We start from the raw sequence: 18,016 nt of genomic DNA on the forward strand, positions 1-18,016 counted from the left end.
ATGAGCTGACCCCATCCCCTCATCATTCAGGGTAAGCTCTGGGAAAAACAGACGTAAGGCTCCCGAGCGGAAAGTTGAAGTTTGAGAGGATTATCTGGCACTTCACGATGCAGGACATGAATGTTTTCTGCAGTTCTCCTGCTGCTGTCAGAGCAACCTCAGTTGGCCTTCATGATGACAGAACTGCATGAACACCACCTAAACACCACCTCAGGCTTCAGGAGTCTTCTGATTAACCCCGCGTTTTAAAGTCAGGCCCTTTTTCTCAAACTCAATTTTTAAAATGAACCAAGAATGAAGAGAAAGTTTATGATACATAAAAAAAAAACACATGAATGATCCCAGCCAATCATCATGAGACAGGAGTCTGTGACGCTGTAGATAAGAGTTTCACTAGAGATGCTGTTGTGATCACCAGCTCAAAAAACTGCTACACCACCATACCATAGATAGCAATTTAAAAAATTGCAAAAAAAACAACATTAAAATTCAAAACTGCAGCTGCTAAAACTGAGTGTAAAAACTTCCTGCATCTTCCTGGTCTTGAAAATCTTTTAAGTACATTTTTTATTATTGTGCTTATTATAAGAGTTTGAACACTCTTTTCTTAGTAAAAATTATTTTGAATGAATACGTTGTTAATTATTGCTTTTCATGACAAAAGGATTCACTTTTTATTCTTTAGTCCCAAATTAACCATCTGTACATTATTCTATTATTTTTGAATGGTACACTGATCTAAGACCTATTCAAATTTCATTGCACATGTGACAATAACATGTAAAAGTATTTTTTTATATATCCTGAAAATGTCATTGCATTTTTTGAAATGAACTACAAATGTTTATGCTTATTATTTTTTTTTAACTGAATCCATCAGACCATGGGTGGACTGATAAATGTGTGAGTGGATGATCATCCAACGATAGCATGGAAGAAAGGACCACAAAAAGTGTGACACAAAATTCAAAGATCGCCTGCAGAGACTGTGGAGCGGTGGAGCTGTTATACCATGATTCAAAACAAATTTTACATGGCATGGATGACAGGTATACTGCTGGACGTATTGTTAGGTAAAGATGTGTAGTAAAATGGTAAATGGTGGCTCCACTGCCACACATCATGCCAACCTATAACCAACAGGAGCAACGCGGGGTTCAGTATGTTCCCCCATGGATATTTTAATTCATGGTCAGCCAAGGTGGGTACCAAATCCTCCAATCAGAGGTCGACCGCTCTATCTCAGCACCACAGTTGCGCATTTATGATAGGACGTCACATACTTTATTTTCTAAATCACATCAGCTTAGCTGCTAGTAGTCACAATGCTTGACATAGTAGAGATGAGAGATGCACAACATTTTTAAATCAAATTTAATTTACCGGTAGTTCGGTTCAGTTTATTTTTAAAGCACCAATGAATTCAGTACTGAGGTTGTTTGAAAATGAAAAACTGCCAGGGCCTTGGGTCTGACACCTCAAAAGCACAGATAAAAGCCCCAAACACACATGCTTTCAGTCATGTGACTGCAGGGCAAAGCAAGGATCTTCACTTTTCACTGTGAGCTAGTTATACCTAAAAAATATCATGTTTCCTAAAATTAGATGAAACTATCACAGTTAAACGAGACATTACTAACAGCTAGTTTATGTCTTATTAGTTTAATTTATAGTTTATGTTTGAGTTTATTTAGTTTTACTAAGTCACAAAAGGTCAAATCTAAAAAATCCTAGATATTTCTACATAAGGGTCAGATCATTTAAATATTATTGCAGTGTGTTTTACTTGTTCTTAATGTTATTTAAAAGCCCATTAAACATGAAAATCATATATATTACAAACAGAATCTTCAACAGTTATAGATAAACCACTGATCATGTGACCATATGATTCTATGTTGAGTCTCAGTCTTTATCAGAATGTTCCCATGTTCATAACAATACATTGTATGATTTTCCTGTTAAAAGCCACGGCTAATACTCCCTTAAATCCAGCATTTTTGAGTCTTGTGTCTGTTACAATTGCACCAAGAACATGTCTGGAATATCCTTTCATAGACGGGAAACTCTACAACATACAATTTTAAGAGAAGTCAATTTATCTTCAAAAACTTTCACAACATTTTGACACAATAGGAAAATTACGGTTTAAACTTTCCTTCTAGCTCAGTCCTTACCACAAATGTTTATTGCATTTGTCTAAATCACCACATTTATGCCCTTAATTGCTGTTGTGAGTCTAAATACTAAGTGATTCATCTAAAAAGGGCAGAAATCAAGCTTACTGTTACAAAAAGTAGTGGCGCACTTTGAACATCAGGGGGCCTCTTCTTCCTGATCGTGTTTCTATCAAGGAAGAAGCTTCAACACACGCTGGGAAGATTATGTCTCTGCACCGACATCAAGACTTGTTTGTTATCTTTTGGAGGAATTATAGAAAGAGGCAGGGGGAGGAAGAAGTGAGCGTGTCCTCTTGGACTAGCACATCCCTTCCAGGAGCTATGACATGTTGATGAAGTCTTTCATATTCCAGCAAGAAGTTCATGAAGTCAGCAGCTAGTAATCTTATTACAACAAATACTCACTGCTTTTAACTTGGCTTAGTCTGCCTGCTCTTACTAAGTTTAGACGAGAGGTGGAACCTGACCTGCTTGTTATATCAGGTAGGTTTTCTGACAAGCAGGACTCCTACCTGACTGGAATTTCCATCAAGCCTACTACAACTTCTACATGAAAGCAGATTTGGTCTTTTTTTTTTTACTAGTCATGACCGACATCCTCATGTTTCAGAGCTGAAGCAGTCAGGAGTCAGACTCCTTCGGGATAACTCAGTTTGTGCCTCCATAAAAAAACCAAAGTGGGCTGGGCAGGTTAATGATATTCTGGATCCACTCTATTGCTTTGGCAATGACTTCCAATTCCATGTGCTCATTTGTATAAACAGTTTGGATCTGTTAAAACCACAGAAAAATTGTCCAATCTACAGCGAGGAAAAAAAGTATTTAGTCAGCCACCAACTGTGCAAGTTCTCTCACTTAAAAAGATGAAAGAGGCTTGTAATTTTCATCAATTGTATACCTCAACTATGAGAGACAAAACGAGGAAAAAAATCCAGAAAATCACATTGTCTAAATTTTTAAAGAATTTATTTGTAAATTATGGTGGAAAATACGTATTTGGTCAATAACAAAAGTTCAGCTCAATACTTTGTTATTTACCCTTTGTTGGCAATGACAGCAGTCAAATGTTTTACGTAAGTCTTTACAAGGTTTTCACAAACTGTTTGTATTTTGGCCCACTCCTCCATGCAGATCTTCTCTAGAGCAGCAATGTTTTGGGGCTGTTGCTGGGCAAAACATTTTTTCTGGATTTGTTTCTCATTTTATCTCTCATTGTTGAGATGTACCTATGATGACAAAGATAAGTCTGTCTCCCGTCTAACGGGACACAGAAAAGCCTGTAAGAAGAGTTTTCAGTGGTGTTTAAATAAACGCTGTCACAAGTAAGGAGTTGAACACTTTTTTCCTCTTTGATAAAACGACAATCTTTGCTTTACATTTGTCTGTTGCTTCTTTCCTACTTTGTTTACATCATGTGACCACCAGCTACGATGTCGGTTTTGGTTCAGTTGTTCCGCTCCCGGAGCAGTTTGCATTCAGACTGAGGAATCTTAGAGCGAAATGAATCTAAGTCCGATTGGAAACTAACCGAGACCGACTCAAAAGATGGGTCAGAGGGCAGTTCCTGGTCCCGGACCAGGGTCCACCTGGGTGTATTCCGACTGAAAATTTGTTCCAGATTATCAGGGGAAACAAACTCTGGTTCACTTTAAGTGTCCAGTCTGAATACACCCTAAAACTAAAATCATCTGCTTTGGGAAACCAAATGCCCCCCTTGCTTTATCCAGTCACTCAGGGACCTGGCTTTTAGTTTTTAGCACTTTAAAATTGAACAGTCCTGTGCCAAAGTCAAGTTTCTTCCAACTGAGATGTACTGCATCAGTCTCTCCACTGACTCTGCTCTCTCCTCGTTTTATAACTGATTGATTTTCAAGGTTTTACAGCTTATGTTTAAAGTTTTACACAGCTTGGCCCAATATATGAAATCGTCACAATGTCCACCTTCCAGAAAGAGCACTCTGCTTGACAAACCAACTCCTCTTACATGTTCCAAGATCAAGGTTAAAACATCAGACTTTTGCAGCGATTTTAACATTTGAATGATCAATAGAGTCATTTCTTTCAATTTTAGTGGAAAAATGTTAACTGAAGACTTTAACTGAAGCAAAAGTTTGAGTCAAAATAACAGCTGAGACGTGCCATCGTCTTAAAATGTGAATCTGATATATACATTTTACAATGCACCTATGCATTTCATTGGACAGTATGCATAGCTTATGGAAGTAAAATAATTTCTATAACAATTCATTGTTTCTCCTCTAATCGAGTCAGTTTGAGTTGATGAACTGCAGGTCTTTGGACACAGAGCAACTTTTAATAGATCCGGGTCATAAAGGATGTTGTCTTATTGTATTTATTATAAATACTAATCGATTTTTATAACAGTTAGGTGGAAGAGTTGATGCCGTATCCAACATGACAGCTTCTTAGCCCTGCAGTAAAGCTGGTAGTGGATTATATAACATAACATCTACCTTTATTAACATTTTGTACATGACACAGTTTTTAATACATTTCAGACATTTTGTTGCTCAACAAAACCTAAAATATATGGTATAAATACTACAAATACAAAAATAAAAAGCAGAGTGCACAGTGTAAAAACACCTTTCCTTACAATTATTTGTAAAAACCTTCAAAATATTGCAGAAGTGCAGCAGCAACATTTGTATAGTAGATTGTAAAAAAGCAGTGTTTAAGCAAAGAGTACTGTGGGACAGAAACAGTTTTCTGCGCCTGCTTGAGGTTAAAAGTTCAAAGGATGATAGACTTTTATTCTGAAGCAGGTAAAGCAAACACTGCACCAGGAAGTCAGGGAGCGGTAGGAGGACACTTGTGCTAGTTTGTTCTTCCCAAGTATTGTGTGTGAGTATAGAAATGATAATATGATGTGTATATTTTTTGTGAATTTAATCCCATTCACACCATGAGCATACTCTACTGGTGATGCCGAGGGTCGTCTGAAGGCATTCACGAGGGTGTGGGCAGGTCCACCATGTCTGTCTTACCTGACATACTGGTGGGGTCTAAGGCCAGGATGTCATCCTCAGAGCCTCTTCAGACATCTGGGTAGCTGAGGAGACAACGGGGGACCATCAGTCAGTATCTATGGATCCATCAGCATCAGAACTCAAAAGAAGGACACTTTCCCCCATTTCATCCCTGCTGCTTCATCTCAGCCTAAACAGCACAAAAAGCTTCTATGTTACCTGATTTTTTAGACTCATCAGAGAACTAAACTACTTTAGTTTTCTGGAGTCTCTCACAGATCTGCTGTTTGTTCCTCTGTATAGGGTGACATCTAGTGGTTACAGATCACAGAGCCTAAGGAGGGGCAGCAGCAGTTTCATTACAACTCTCCTGCTGGGAAAAACACAGTGAGCTGCTATAACACGATGCTGGACGGCCAGAAAGATAGTTCTCCCAAACATTTTGAGGTTTTGGGAAACCCCTTTTGTCTGGTATGGTTTGGCTGCAGGCACCTGCCAATCAAAGACACTTGCTACACCCAAGTGCCGGAAAAGCTTCCACGTTCCTGGAATGACCGGATGTTTGTCTGCCACCTCCTAACAACCCAAGGAGTCTGTGCAGTGTGGCACTGGGCCACCAGTGTGTGTCCCACTTAGGTGTTATTGGGGGCTTTAACACATCATCAAGCAGCCATCTTATTTTTGAAGGGTCACAATAGTGGTATGCATCAAACAAAGGAAACATTTGATGGGAGGTTAAAGACCTAAGATTTGAAGAATCTTGTTCCAGGAAGAATTCCAATATGAAAAAATTAGTGAACATGTAAAGTTTGATGAAATCCAAAGGCAAAAACTTAAAGATATCCATGTCTAACAGTGGAAGTCAGAGCATTGTAGATGTAATGCGAAGCACACCAAAGACTGTTGGACTTGACAGCTGTGTTGATGAAGAAAACCACCAGTCAGTGAAGAAAAAAACCTCCTTACTAATTTAAAAATTTAAATCTGGTTTGAAGGAAAAAAATGGGTCATGTGGTTAAATGAGTCCAAATATATCCCCACACTCCCATCATGCTTAGTGCCTCAAGCCTGTGGGTGTAGGGTGATGATCCAGGGGTGCTTCAATGATCAGGACCAGCTTAAATCCACCATGGGTGGAACCTGACATGACAGACACTTTCCTAGATAAACTTCCAGGATCCATTTGATCAAACTGCGACACAATGGCTACATATTTTTCACACATGGATTGATCACAAGAGTCTAGACCTGCACCCTACTTTATCTTTGGAGTGTGCTTGAGAAGTACGGAAAAAGCAGTCCGACTCTTCCATCATCAGAGAAAGATCTAGGCAAAAAAAATTTTTTTTTTGGACAGGCAGTGAGCAACCACATTCTCCAGTCACTAAGCTGCTCCATAAGCTGCAGAAATGTGGTTGCAGTTTGCAGACCTGTCTGTGCTGCACCGAGCTTGCCTGCACTCCTGCAGGGAGTTTACTGAGTCCCTTTGTTGTGAAGAGAAACCAAAGACTCAGACACTACAGAACTTCTTCAGCCTCTGGGTTCCTCTTGCACAGAAAAAACAAGCTGCACAGCAGAATGCAGCAGATAATACAAGAATGTAATTCAGCTTTAGATGAAACAAAACAGCATTTAGATCTTTTGGTGGATGATCCAGAAGCTTTTACGTTTCTGTGCATTTGGTTCATTGCTCTTTTCTTTTTTGGTAGAATCGGCAGCTGCAGACAAATGACCTTTAGCACTTTTCCTTTATGTTTTACACAATCATCTGTGGATGCAACATAATTATGGTTCCAACAAGACAATGAGACAAAACACAAACAGCTTCAAAACTACAAGAATGACTGTGGGAAAAACAACAACATCTACTGTTTTCAAGTGTCCTTCTATTATGGCTTAGTCATGACTGCTCTTATGGTTAGATACAGGCTGTCTACGGGGGAAAAATGGGCAAACCTTGAATCTGCAAACCTTCTTTGAACCAATGCAGGTACTCCACACTAAATATCCAGGTCGGTGAAAAAAAAGGTTTTCTGCACATTTTTTGGTACGGGCATGCTGCAAAACGTCATAGTGTACACTTACCGGTATATAAATGCAAGAATAAAGTAGGCAGGAAGTAAGTGAGACACAGGTGCATCATACAGATTTTTCATTTTTTCAACTCTGTCCATATCCTGCAGACTGGGTAAGGGGCGCGTAAGTGCTCTTCATATGATAAGAGATAAAACAGGTTTCCCCGTTTTTTACCCGCAGGTAGCCCGTGAACCATCCGCTCTTCTCTATGACCCTCCATGGGCCCAGACAACCCAAAATCCTGCTACACCCATACAGGTCAACCCCATATAGGTGCTTGTGACTATAAGTTTATCTAAATAGTGGGCCCTGTCCAGCCCTGCCCATCCATTGCTCCTGGTGGTTAAGGCTTGGTGCCACTGTTCGGCAGCAGAGCAGTGTGTAAACGTGTGTGCATGGGTGAATGGGACTGTGACTGTACAGTGCTTTGGGCCTTCTAAGAAGGTAGTACAGCGCTACATAAGTATATGTCATTTACCATTTACATCCTGTTAAACATCTTTGGAATGAGTTGGAACATGCCATCTGGAGAGGGTACCTCCTTACCCAAGACAGTCGGCAACGTTTGTTCACGAGGACCGCACTACAATACCTGCTGACAGGTGTGAAAGTCTGCCTGACAGTTACGGACACGCTCGAATGACTCAAAAAGTTGAGTAACAAAATATCGGTCAAGTCGTGGCATGAAAAAAAACATTAGGCTCAGGGAACTGCATGTTCCATTGATCACTAGACTAAGAATAGATCTGATTATTGTGATTTCATAGAAAAGTTACGTGAAACCTACTAACTTTTATCTAAAGTTATATAAATATATGCTAAGAAGTGTGGCTTTTGTCACTTTGCAAACTTTTAATCATTAAGTTTACCGTAGTTGACATGTACAGTATAATCAGGAGGTGGCTGTAGTATGGACATCTTGCAGTTACACTCCTTTTTTCCATTGCAGGTGTCATGATTTATCAGTTGGTCCGATCTTTTTCCTGGCTTACAGAGGATACAGATCCCAGTTTCCATGGTAATGGTTCCGTAAAACTAAAGCCCATGCAGTTTAATGCAGACTCCGCAGCTCCTTCGGACAGGTAAAATGAGGTACATTTCAGGACAACCCTACAGCTTTTTGTGACAGTTACACTCTATATGCAAATTTTACAAAAACAACCAAAACAGACACAAGTTACTGTCATTTCTACTGGAGGTTCAATGTGTTTGCTCCATCCGTATTTTATCTTAAGTGTAAATTTAAGCCAATACCCTGCTATTTTTCAATTGTTGATCTCTGGCGCTCAGAGAAACCCTGCAGGGTTTTTAAAAAAGTTGCAGAGAACCTCTTTTTTTTCCAAAGAGTTCATGTTGTCTTGAAAATACTCCAAACCAAAAATAGATTCCTGAAAAAAAATCTGTTTTATTAATCATGCAAAAATGGAGCTGCAGCTCCTGCCTGATAGGACACACATGAGGCAGGTGACCAGCAGCACATAGAGCCAGGTTATCTGGAGATCATGCAGGACAGTGAACCTCGAGGGCCAAAGTGGCCCAATTCTGATTTCTCCATCCCCTAACAAGCAAACATACACAACTGGTGCCAACAGACTTTGGTCCTCTCAACTAAACAGCAACATAGGCATCCTGGAACTGCGGGGTTTTATCCACACTCTATCAGCACTGTACTTAGTAGGAGGCATCTGTGTGTGGGGGGGTTGTTGGTCACTTTGTCTTTTTGGTTCCTGAACCTGAAACTGCTTAAAAAAACTCCTGAGACAAGAAGTCATCACCGATCTGACGGACGTACAAAAGTTATTAACCAGGTCTGTTAATGAGCAAAATATAATGAAGATTCTTTTCTTTATATTTGCCACTAACGAACAAGCAATGTTGATTATTTTCTGGTGAAATGTGCAGAAACATAAATGGAGAGGTTGATTAAAGTAGATCAATTATATTATGTATACATCACAAATGTGATTTATAAAACATAAGGAAGGATTACAGCTGCTGTCTCAACTTTAAAAAATTGCCTGCCATAAATGAAAGATAAAAATGGCAAAGTGCCTCCAACTGTTACTCTGCAGTCAGTCCTTCAAATACATCCAACCTTTCATCACAGAAAAAAACACATCATTAAGATGAATATTCCATAAACCTTTAACCACATTTGGTAAAATATTTTACCTGTTTTGTATGAAGTTCTGATCTGTTGTTTACCCTCCCAATTAGTTTTAGCTTTATACAGTCATTATCTGCATCTACAGTGGCCCCCCAACACGCCACACTGCTGGAAAACACAAAAACAACACATATAGTATCAGTAATTCTGGGAGCCATGATGAATGTCTGTGTGCATCAAGGGTTAGCGCACGGCGAGCATGACAAAACACTAAAGGCCTTACAAGGGAGGGGTGAGGGCTGGCTCCAGCAGCTGAACTCCCCAAGAGAAACACCTAGGAAAACAGACAAATGCAGAAGACCAGGTCAGACCAGGAGTACAAGGAGATCCTCAAGGAGGAGATAAACATTCCAGATGTGTTAGTAATAACTGTGACTTTTGAAACACCCCCACTCTTTAAAATTCTTAAAACCTGGGAGATTAATTATTTTTTTTGATCATAAGAAAGATACAAAAAAAATCCTTCACATTTGAAATCCACATTAATTTGTGAGAATGTTTATTTGAATGCACCGCATGATCTGAGGAGAAAAGGGAACACAGCAGGAAAAGAGCAGGAGAACTTTCAAGTGACTCTTTGGATAACAGAGGAACTCGATCATGGGATGCCTTCTTTTAAAATTAACAAACACTTTGGAGAAACAGTACAGTGTTTAACATAACCAAATTTAAAAATAAATTAAAAAATGGTACAAAGAGACAAACTGAAATAAGGAAAGACGACAACAAATCCTTCAACCATCAAAGTCAAATCCTTGCAATGTGAACCACTACATCATGGACTGGTACAATGATGACAATACAGAATATTTGGAGCAGAAAAACCTTCAAAACTTCATTAAAACAGACAACCAAAGTTGGTTGAGGCTTAACATTATCACTGTCAAAAATACCTACTTACACAGAAGTAGCTCACACACATGTATACCAGCACTCACGATGATGTTACTGACTGTGGAGATGAAGACAGAAACTCCGCCCCTTCCACTCAGAGCCCACGGCGGTAGAACCTTTATTACCTTCTAAAATACCTAAAAGTTGTAATTTAAACAATGAATTTGTTTTTACTATTTTAGAATTATATATTATTGTTTTTATTTTATTTAATCTAAATATTAATGTTTTTTAATAGGGTATATATTTTATTAAGAAAAACTGTCGTGTTAGGAAAAAAAGCAACAAAAAAAAATGAATGAACAACAACCTCAGTCAGACTGAAACAGCCTGCTTTGGTGGCTCAGATCCAGAAAAAGCTCAGACTGTGATGAAGATGAGCTCAGTGATAAAGGTGGGTTGTAAAAAATACATTTGAGTGAAGGCAGCAGCAGACAAAAGCCCCACATTAAGAATCCCAACCCCTAGCCTCTTTCATGCCATCAGAAATGCACACCCCTCCTGAGCTGACAGAGCCGAGATCGCTGCAGTGCATGATGGGAAAGACGGATCAACTCAGGACAAATGGAGAGGGCTTTGAGGACGCAGCAGAGTACCACTCACACAGAGGAGGAGGAAAAACCAAGAGAACTCTTCTCTGTCTGTTCACATTTTCATCTTCAGGCTAGCATCAGTGCAGCAGCACTTTCAGGAGCTCGAGGCCAAAAGATGAAAACCAGAACCAGCAAACCACAGCACTTCATTTTCTTATAAAGGAAGTCATTAGCCAACTGCATTTTGGATTTACATGGATTATCTGTGAGGATGAAGTGTGAAAGGGTGAGAGGTCGAATAAACACTCACGAATCAGGCAACACTGTGGCAGCGCTGCAGGCGGCATAAGAGGCTCACATGACAAACAGTGTAAGGATGTCAGCCTTCGTTTGCAAAAGAAGCTGCTGCTCCAGCTGCACGAGCCGCAAAAGCCTCATTGTTTTTTGTACAGGTGAGTTTAACCCAACCATCCATCGTCTTCCGCTCATCTGGGACCGGGTTGCAGGAGCAGCAGTCTAAGTCCAAACTTCCCTCTCCACGGCAACTTCCTCCACCCCCTCCACGAACGTCACCATAACGCGGTGAAGGGGTATGAGAGCTTGAGGAGCTAAGCTGTTGGGGTCCCACGCCAGACAGGTCTTAGGTGACGAGCTGGACAAAGAGCGGTTCAGAACCCCTTTTATGAGCCCCAAATTCCATACTTCGTTATGTGGCCTGGATTGGCATCACTGGGGCGCTGCCCTAGCCCTCGCAGGCCAGCGCCTGGTGGCTGGGGCTCTTCCCCCGAAGCTCAGTTGGGTCCAGCCTGAAGGAACAATGTGGGAACAATGTCACTTTCCCATGGGCCCACCACCTGTGGGAGCAAGGGTGCAACGAATTGCAAGGGTGCAATCCCAAATGCAAATTCTGAAGCAGCAACTGATTCCTGGCCTGTGGATCTGTAAGGATCGGATGTTGCTCTTCTGGGCTTCTTTCCACCGGCAGCTGAGCTTTACGGCTGGGCTGTTGTTGTTTCCTGACAGCTGAATGGGCAGCAGACCAGCTCTGCATGGATGTAAAGGTTTGTATAACAAAAAAACAGGGTTTCTGCTCTTAGCGCGTTTCATGTCATTGTTGCAATATTGAACAAGTATGTTTTCATTCTTCAAGATGGAAAAAAAACTGTCTGAGACACAAAGCAGAGCAGAAAAACACAAGCAGCCAAACCACTGTCCTCATTATATTCCATGAATACCACATAAATTCATAAGGATGATCCAACTCTGCCTCAAAGGGAAACCAGGTCCAAACTTCTGTCTTTTCCTGAAAACATTCCTAAACAAAATACTTATTCCAAAGGTTCCATCATCTGTCAGTGGTTTAATGCTTCTACCTGATGCATGTTTGATTGCTGACCTTTGTTCCAGCTTAGTAATGCAAACATGATGCAGCTGATCTATGCTGAAACATGGCAAAAGGAGAAGAAAGATCAGACCACAGACCTGAACATGAAATGAGGGACGTGGTTCAAGAAGCGGGGTAGGTGGAAATCCTGACTATGTTCAGGCTGAAATGACAGAAAAATCAGAATTGACTGTTTCACAAAACTGCAAAGCACCTAGTGTAAGTTTGTTGTTACAGTAACTTAGTTCATAAAATCTAACCAAGCTGGTTTTATATTAGTTTAGGCTCCTCCCAACTCAGAGTCATTTATTGTTTTTTTTCTACATTCACACAGTTCATCTCAAAGCGATGATCAGAAGAAACTAGCATAAATGTGTGTCTTTTAATTGACACCTTTTTTTCAACAACACATGTTATAATGATGCAGAAGGACAGACATTTTTGCAGATTTGTTAGAAAAAAACACTCTAGATTTCTTCAGTGACAAACTTCACACATTTCTTCTTTTCCATATTTTTTTTTCAATTCAATTTCAATTCAGTTATTATTCAATTCATCCTTTTTTAATGCGAGCAAGATAAGTAAGAAGCAAAGAAATTTCAATTGAAAGATTAACCGATCAGATCATTCTTTTAGCAGGATTGAGACAAAAATGTTTGTGCTAGTGTTTTGGCTATTCACAACTAAATGTAAATGATCCTTATGAAACCCTTTTTAGTTGAAGATACATCCAGTGAAATTTATTTGCATATTTTGAGCTCCTTATAAGAATCCCAGTGAATCAGCACCATGCAATGTCAGACCGTCATTCGTCAGACCATCATCTTTTACTTCCAAATTGTATTATTATTATTTTTATTCTTACCCATTACTACTTTGTTTTTTGTAGCCTTCCAACTGCTATTTTTCTTGTTTTTGGCTGCTGTGACAACCTAATTTCCCCGCGGGGATCAATAAAGTCCTATCTTATCTTATCTATTTTATCTTATCTTATTTAGACTGCATTAGGTTCCAGCCTTGGAAGCCCCTTGGTTCTTGCACTCATTCTTTACTCACCCCTCTATTGATTTAAAATCCTCAATCAAATGCTACAATTTCTTGTCATGTCTCGTCAAGCTTCCTGTTGTCTCGTGTGGGGTTTCCTGTTTTAGTTTGAAAGTCTAACCTACCTCTCGTTCCAGACCTTCCCCTTCCTGCCTTGTCTGTTCCCCACACCTGAGTCTGCCTCATCATCCCTGATCATTCCCACCTGTGCTTCTCCTCATGTATTTATAGCCTGTGTTTCCCTTTGTCCTGTGCCTGTTTGTCATGTGCTATCACCTGTCAAAGCTAGCTCTTCTCTTGTGTCCAAGAATTAAAACCTTAAGCTCTGCATCTGTGTCCAGTCCTGTGTTCTGCCTTGTCATTTCTGTTTTTTCTTTATTTGGCAATCAATCTTACTAAGTCACCTACAAATTCAAATTAAATGGCAAGTGCACTTCATTTGTGTGCACATGGCATTAGTGAAATTTGATCACTCAAATTTGATTTGTTTTTTTATCTTTATATGTACAATATTTGTAAAGTTAAACATTCTGTTAATTATACAATTTGACATTTTTACAAACGACACCAGCCTGGTTTGTTTGGAAATCCCAGAGAACTTTGGAATCTTTTTGGTGCTTATAATCCAAAAAAAAAGGAAGCCTTTAAAATAAGCTAAACGAATTTGTGTGGCAACATTTATTTACAGAATGTATGATCTTGGATTGATTGTTCAGATTGGACCTAACAAATCTTTTAGGTTTAGTCGCCCTGGATCCTTTTTATTGTTACAAAACAACTATGCCCAGATATGTTTGTTTCCCTTCACATTGTTAAAACTACTAGTCGTTCTCACGTTTAGAAGGAAAGACTTCAAACCCCCCTATGGTCTTCAGCACTGATGGCACATCTCTGGATCCCTTTTCAAGGCTGGAAAACAGATGGATACAGAAACTGAAGAGATATGGACACATCAGCTCCCCACACTACATCAGTAGTTACCGTAATGTCAAATATTATGGAATGTATTTATTTTTTTTAAAAGAAAGAAAAAGACCAAACTGAGAAGTTGTTTTTGTGGTAGCTGCATTTACTTAGATAAGCAGTTGTTAAAGAGGAAGCCGCCCTGACCGTCATTATCTGTCAGCACCTGCATGTCCCCAATGCAGCACATTTACCCAATGAATTCTGGATTCCTGCTAAAAGATGGTTTTTAGGACTAAATGTGTGGTTCTTATCTCGGTTACTCTCTTTTTTGCCATTAAGAGTTCAAATCAAACATTAAATCCAGGTGACCAAAGGTCAGGTGAGCTTCCAAAAATAGCAGAACATCAACGGACACAAACTGAAGCGACTCAGTGTAAGAAACCCAGAAGTTAAACGGCTCAACTAGCTGATTTTCAATAGGAGATGGAGGAAGGGGTGACAGAAATAGAAAAAGACATATGAGGTTTAAGACACCGCCTCTTAGGATCTCTGCTTTAGGAAAATAGTTTCTTAGTACGACTGCTCCAGTTTTTTGTATTTCCGTCATTTCTTTGGCATCCACTTGCTTCCCTTCTCTCATTGGACAGATTTCAGGGAGCATAAAAACCTTGGCAGGCAGTGAGATCTTTCAGTTCCTCCAAAAGAAAAGAAAAAGAAAAAAAAGTTTTTATGTGTTTAACAGCTCTCCAGGCTGCTTTTCCTCAAAAGCTCACATGGAAAAGAGCAAAAGACCAAATTGCACCCATCCCCTCTTGTTTCTTTGTTTTTTTTCTTAACTGAATTTGAGACTGCAACAAAAACTCTTGATGTATCTGGACGACACACTAAAGGACACAGATGTCAGATCAAAAAACTGTGCAGCGTCTATGTGATTTTATGTGCAGTAATTTGCCGTCTTGGAGCATTTTTTGAGGTTTGAAACATGTTTACTTGAATGCATTTTAAGACGGAATGAAGTTGGCCACCGTAACATCTGGACTCAGTGAAGCTCCAGTCAGCGATGACAGATATCTAACGCTCTGATGGGCAGCTAAACTCACAATGACTTAAGGACAGAAGAGCAGAAGATACAGAGCAGGTTGTTTTGAGCACCAGAATCTTCTGAGTTTTGTGTCCAGGATTTTCTTCACTGGAGCTTACAAAGGCCACCAGTATGTCTGTTCTCCACCTCAAAAGATTATGGCTTGGGAAAGGACTTGGGGGGTCCAAAGGCTCTAAGTTTTCTGATGTTTGGCAGCAACATTCTGAACAAATCAATCCAATCAAATCAATTAAAAAAATGGGAGTCATTGCCTGTTTCTGTGGGGCCCTAAAAAATGAAAGGATGGATGTTTTAACTCATGTTATGTTATGGCGCTATGTTAATGTGTAATGATGTTATTATTGGTGGTTTCTGTGAGATGTTTGCTGGAGAGAGAGATGGTGACTCTAGATGATAGGTCCTAATAAATATGCAGAGAATCTAAAGGTGTTTTTGGAGATTATGGCTGACGAAGCTGCAAAGTTCAAAGGCAAAAACCCAAAATTATGAAGGAATCAGAGCTAAAACACAACAAAAATGTGACAAAATATTGACTGAAACATGACAAAAAAAAACTCAAAAGAATCATTGTAAAAAACAGTCTTAATATAAAAAAGAACAGCAGAAAAATACTGAAAACATCCCATAAAGATAACAGCATGCCAACAAAAACACAACACAAACAGGCAAAGGACAAAAACACAGCGGATAAATATGGAGGACAGAAAAACACTTGAAGGACAAAAAAAAACACAACAAAATTTGCACACGGCTGAAACATTACACTAAAAAGGTGACAAAACCATCACATGGCCAAAAAAAACTCCCAAAACAACGGCAGCACAGCAAAACTGTCCCATAACTTCACAGAAAAAAGACAAATAAACACAACAGAAAAAAATGCACACCACAGAAAGGTGACGAAACCTTGACATGACAAAGAAATTACTAAAAAGAATCCTTCCAGAAACACGACACAATCAAGAAAAAAACATCTCTTGTGTTTATAAAAATTAATGATATTTTTTCCAATAAGTGTGCAGCTTGACATTCTACCAAATCGTTTGGAGCAAACAGCCAGAGCATGTGCCGCTGAAGCTTCTGCTGCAGATGGTACTCTTAAAACTAAAATAAAAATATACCACAGCAAACGTACTTCCTCTTAAATGATGCAATCAAGGCCTGTAAATCTGGAGTCAAAAACCTCTCAATTTTTAAAAAATCATTGATGTGTTTTCTCATTCTTTATTCGCTTCACTTCATACCAACACTGACGTTGAGTAAAGTGTTTCATAAACAGTTTGCAATTTTTGATCATCCGCCTACTGAGAAGGACTTCATGGGCTTAAAAAAAACCAAACACTCTGGTCCTGATCCGTGCAGCTTCATCAGTGAACAAAGTTTTTGTGTTTTTCAATTAAATGCACGCAAAAACTGCGCTAAATTAAACTGATGTCACAGAAAAACTGCACTCCACTGTTACTCTTTTGTTTTGTAAGGGTTTCAGGGGCTCTGACAATAAAAAGCAGCCAGCCCGCTCAGCAGGAAACACGAGCGGAGGCAGTCGAGTAGAACTCTTAGATGTGGTCTGCAGGATGTTATCAGGAAAGGTGTGTCTGAAGACGTAGGCGCCACAACCATCACAAACAACAAATGTGATGACGGCTGAAAGACGCTGCAAGCTGTACTATCAGTCGCTCACAGCACAGTTTCAAACTTCCTGGTGTAAAAATAAACATTTTTACAAGTGTTTATGGATCAGAAAATTAAAAATCATGACAATATTGAAATAAACTTATGATTTCATCATTTTTTCTACGACAAACTAGACAAAGTATCTCCAACACGACTGGATAATCCTATCAGTACAGGTAAAAAAATGTTCTTTTTGAGAGGAAATGCTAAAAACACTTAGTTCTTGATAAAACATTTGTCCTGTAGTAGCAAAGTCAGGAAAAGTGATTCAGACAGGCCAGACAAGCCTCTCCAAATATGAGATGGAAAAGCTGGAGTATGAGATGTTTTGTTTTTCACAACAGGCAGGAGTACGCAACTCTCTAAACACACTCTGACAGCTTCATTATAATCGGCCATTGACAGAATTTATGGTGCTACAGTCTGTATTTTTGAGCCTTTATCCAAACTCTCCTGGAAGGTACGGTAAGCACAATTATGCTCATGGCTGCAAGAGGGACCAAGAAACCAGAGTACAAATATGATGCGCAATAATCTCAGAATAACTTCTGCTGTGTTCATCCAGACCGGATCAGTGTTAATCCCAAATAACTTTATTGATAAGGCTGAAAGGTGACATGAAATTAAAGAGATGTTATTGAATACTGAAACATTTTCATAAACTTGTATATGAATAGTTTGCTGTTGGTGAAACACAGACTAACACATCATAGAGTACAAGTGAATGCACTCGCTCAAACCACTAAAATTCACAGACTGACAGAAACCTAAAAAAGGATTTATGAATTTTAAGAGGACTGAAGCTTTTTGGGACGCAATTCTAGAGCGACAATCATTCATTCATGTATTCATTCATTTTCTCAACACTTGGGACAATTTAGAGTAGCCATTTTTTTTGGACGGTGGGAAAAGGCCGGAGTCCCTGGAGAAAACCCACCCTAGAGCGACAGAAAACTTAAAAAGAGACGATCCCTCAATTTTCCTAAGCAGTCGTTCCCTTAAAACCCAAACCACTTTCCTTTCATCCGCTCATCATAATCAGAGAAAGATCCCTTCCTCCCAGGTT

General features: G+C 39.4%; 1 protein-coding gene across 8 annotated transcripts in view; it reads right to left on the reverse strand.

Moving 5' to 3' along the window:
* Nucleotides 1-18,016, reverse strand: part of thrb (thyroid hormone receptor beta) — a 68,178-nt gene that overhangs the window by 22,907 nt on the left and 27,255 nt on the right. For 2 of the 8 annotated variants that reach the window (XM_011480960.4, NM_001104690.1), the window contains 3 exon segments: nucleotides 9,637-9,687; nucleotides 9,419-9,521; nucleotides 5,189-5,253 (listed from right to left, as the gene is read on the reverse strand). In XM_011480960.4, coding sequence (XP_011479262.1) covers nucleotides 5,189-5,195 — 7 coding nt within the window. In that variant the 5' untranslated portion in view covers nucleotides 5,196-5,253; nucleotides 9,419-9,521; nucleotides 9,637-9,687. 8 annotated transcript variants of the gene reach the window in all.

This window comes from Oryzias latipes, chromosome 11 (assembly GCF_053564925.1).
Source record: "Oryzias latipes strain Hd-rR chromosome 11, Olatipes_Hd-rR_3.1".
NCBI lineage: Eukaryota > Metazoa > Chordata > Actinopteri > Beloniformes > Adrianichthyidae > Oryzias > Oryzias latipes.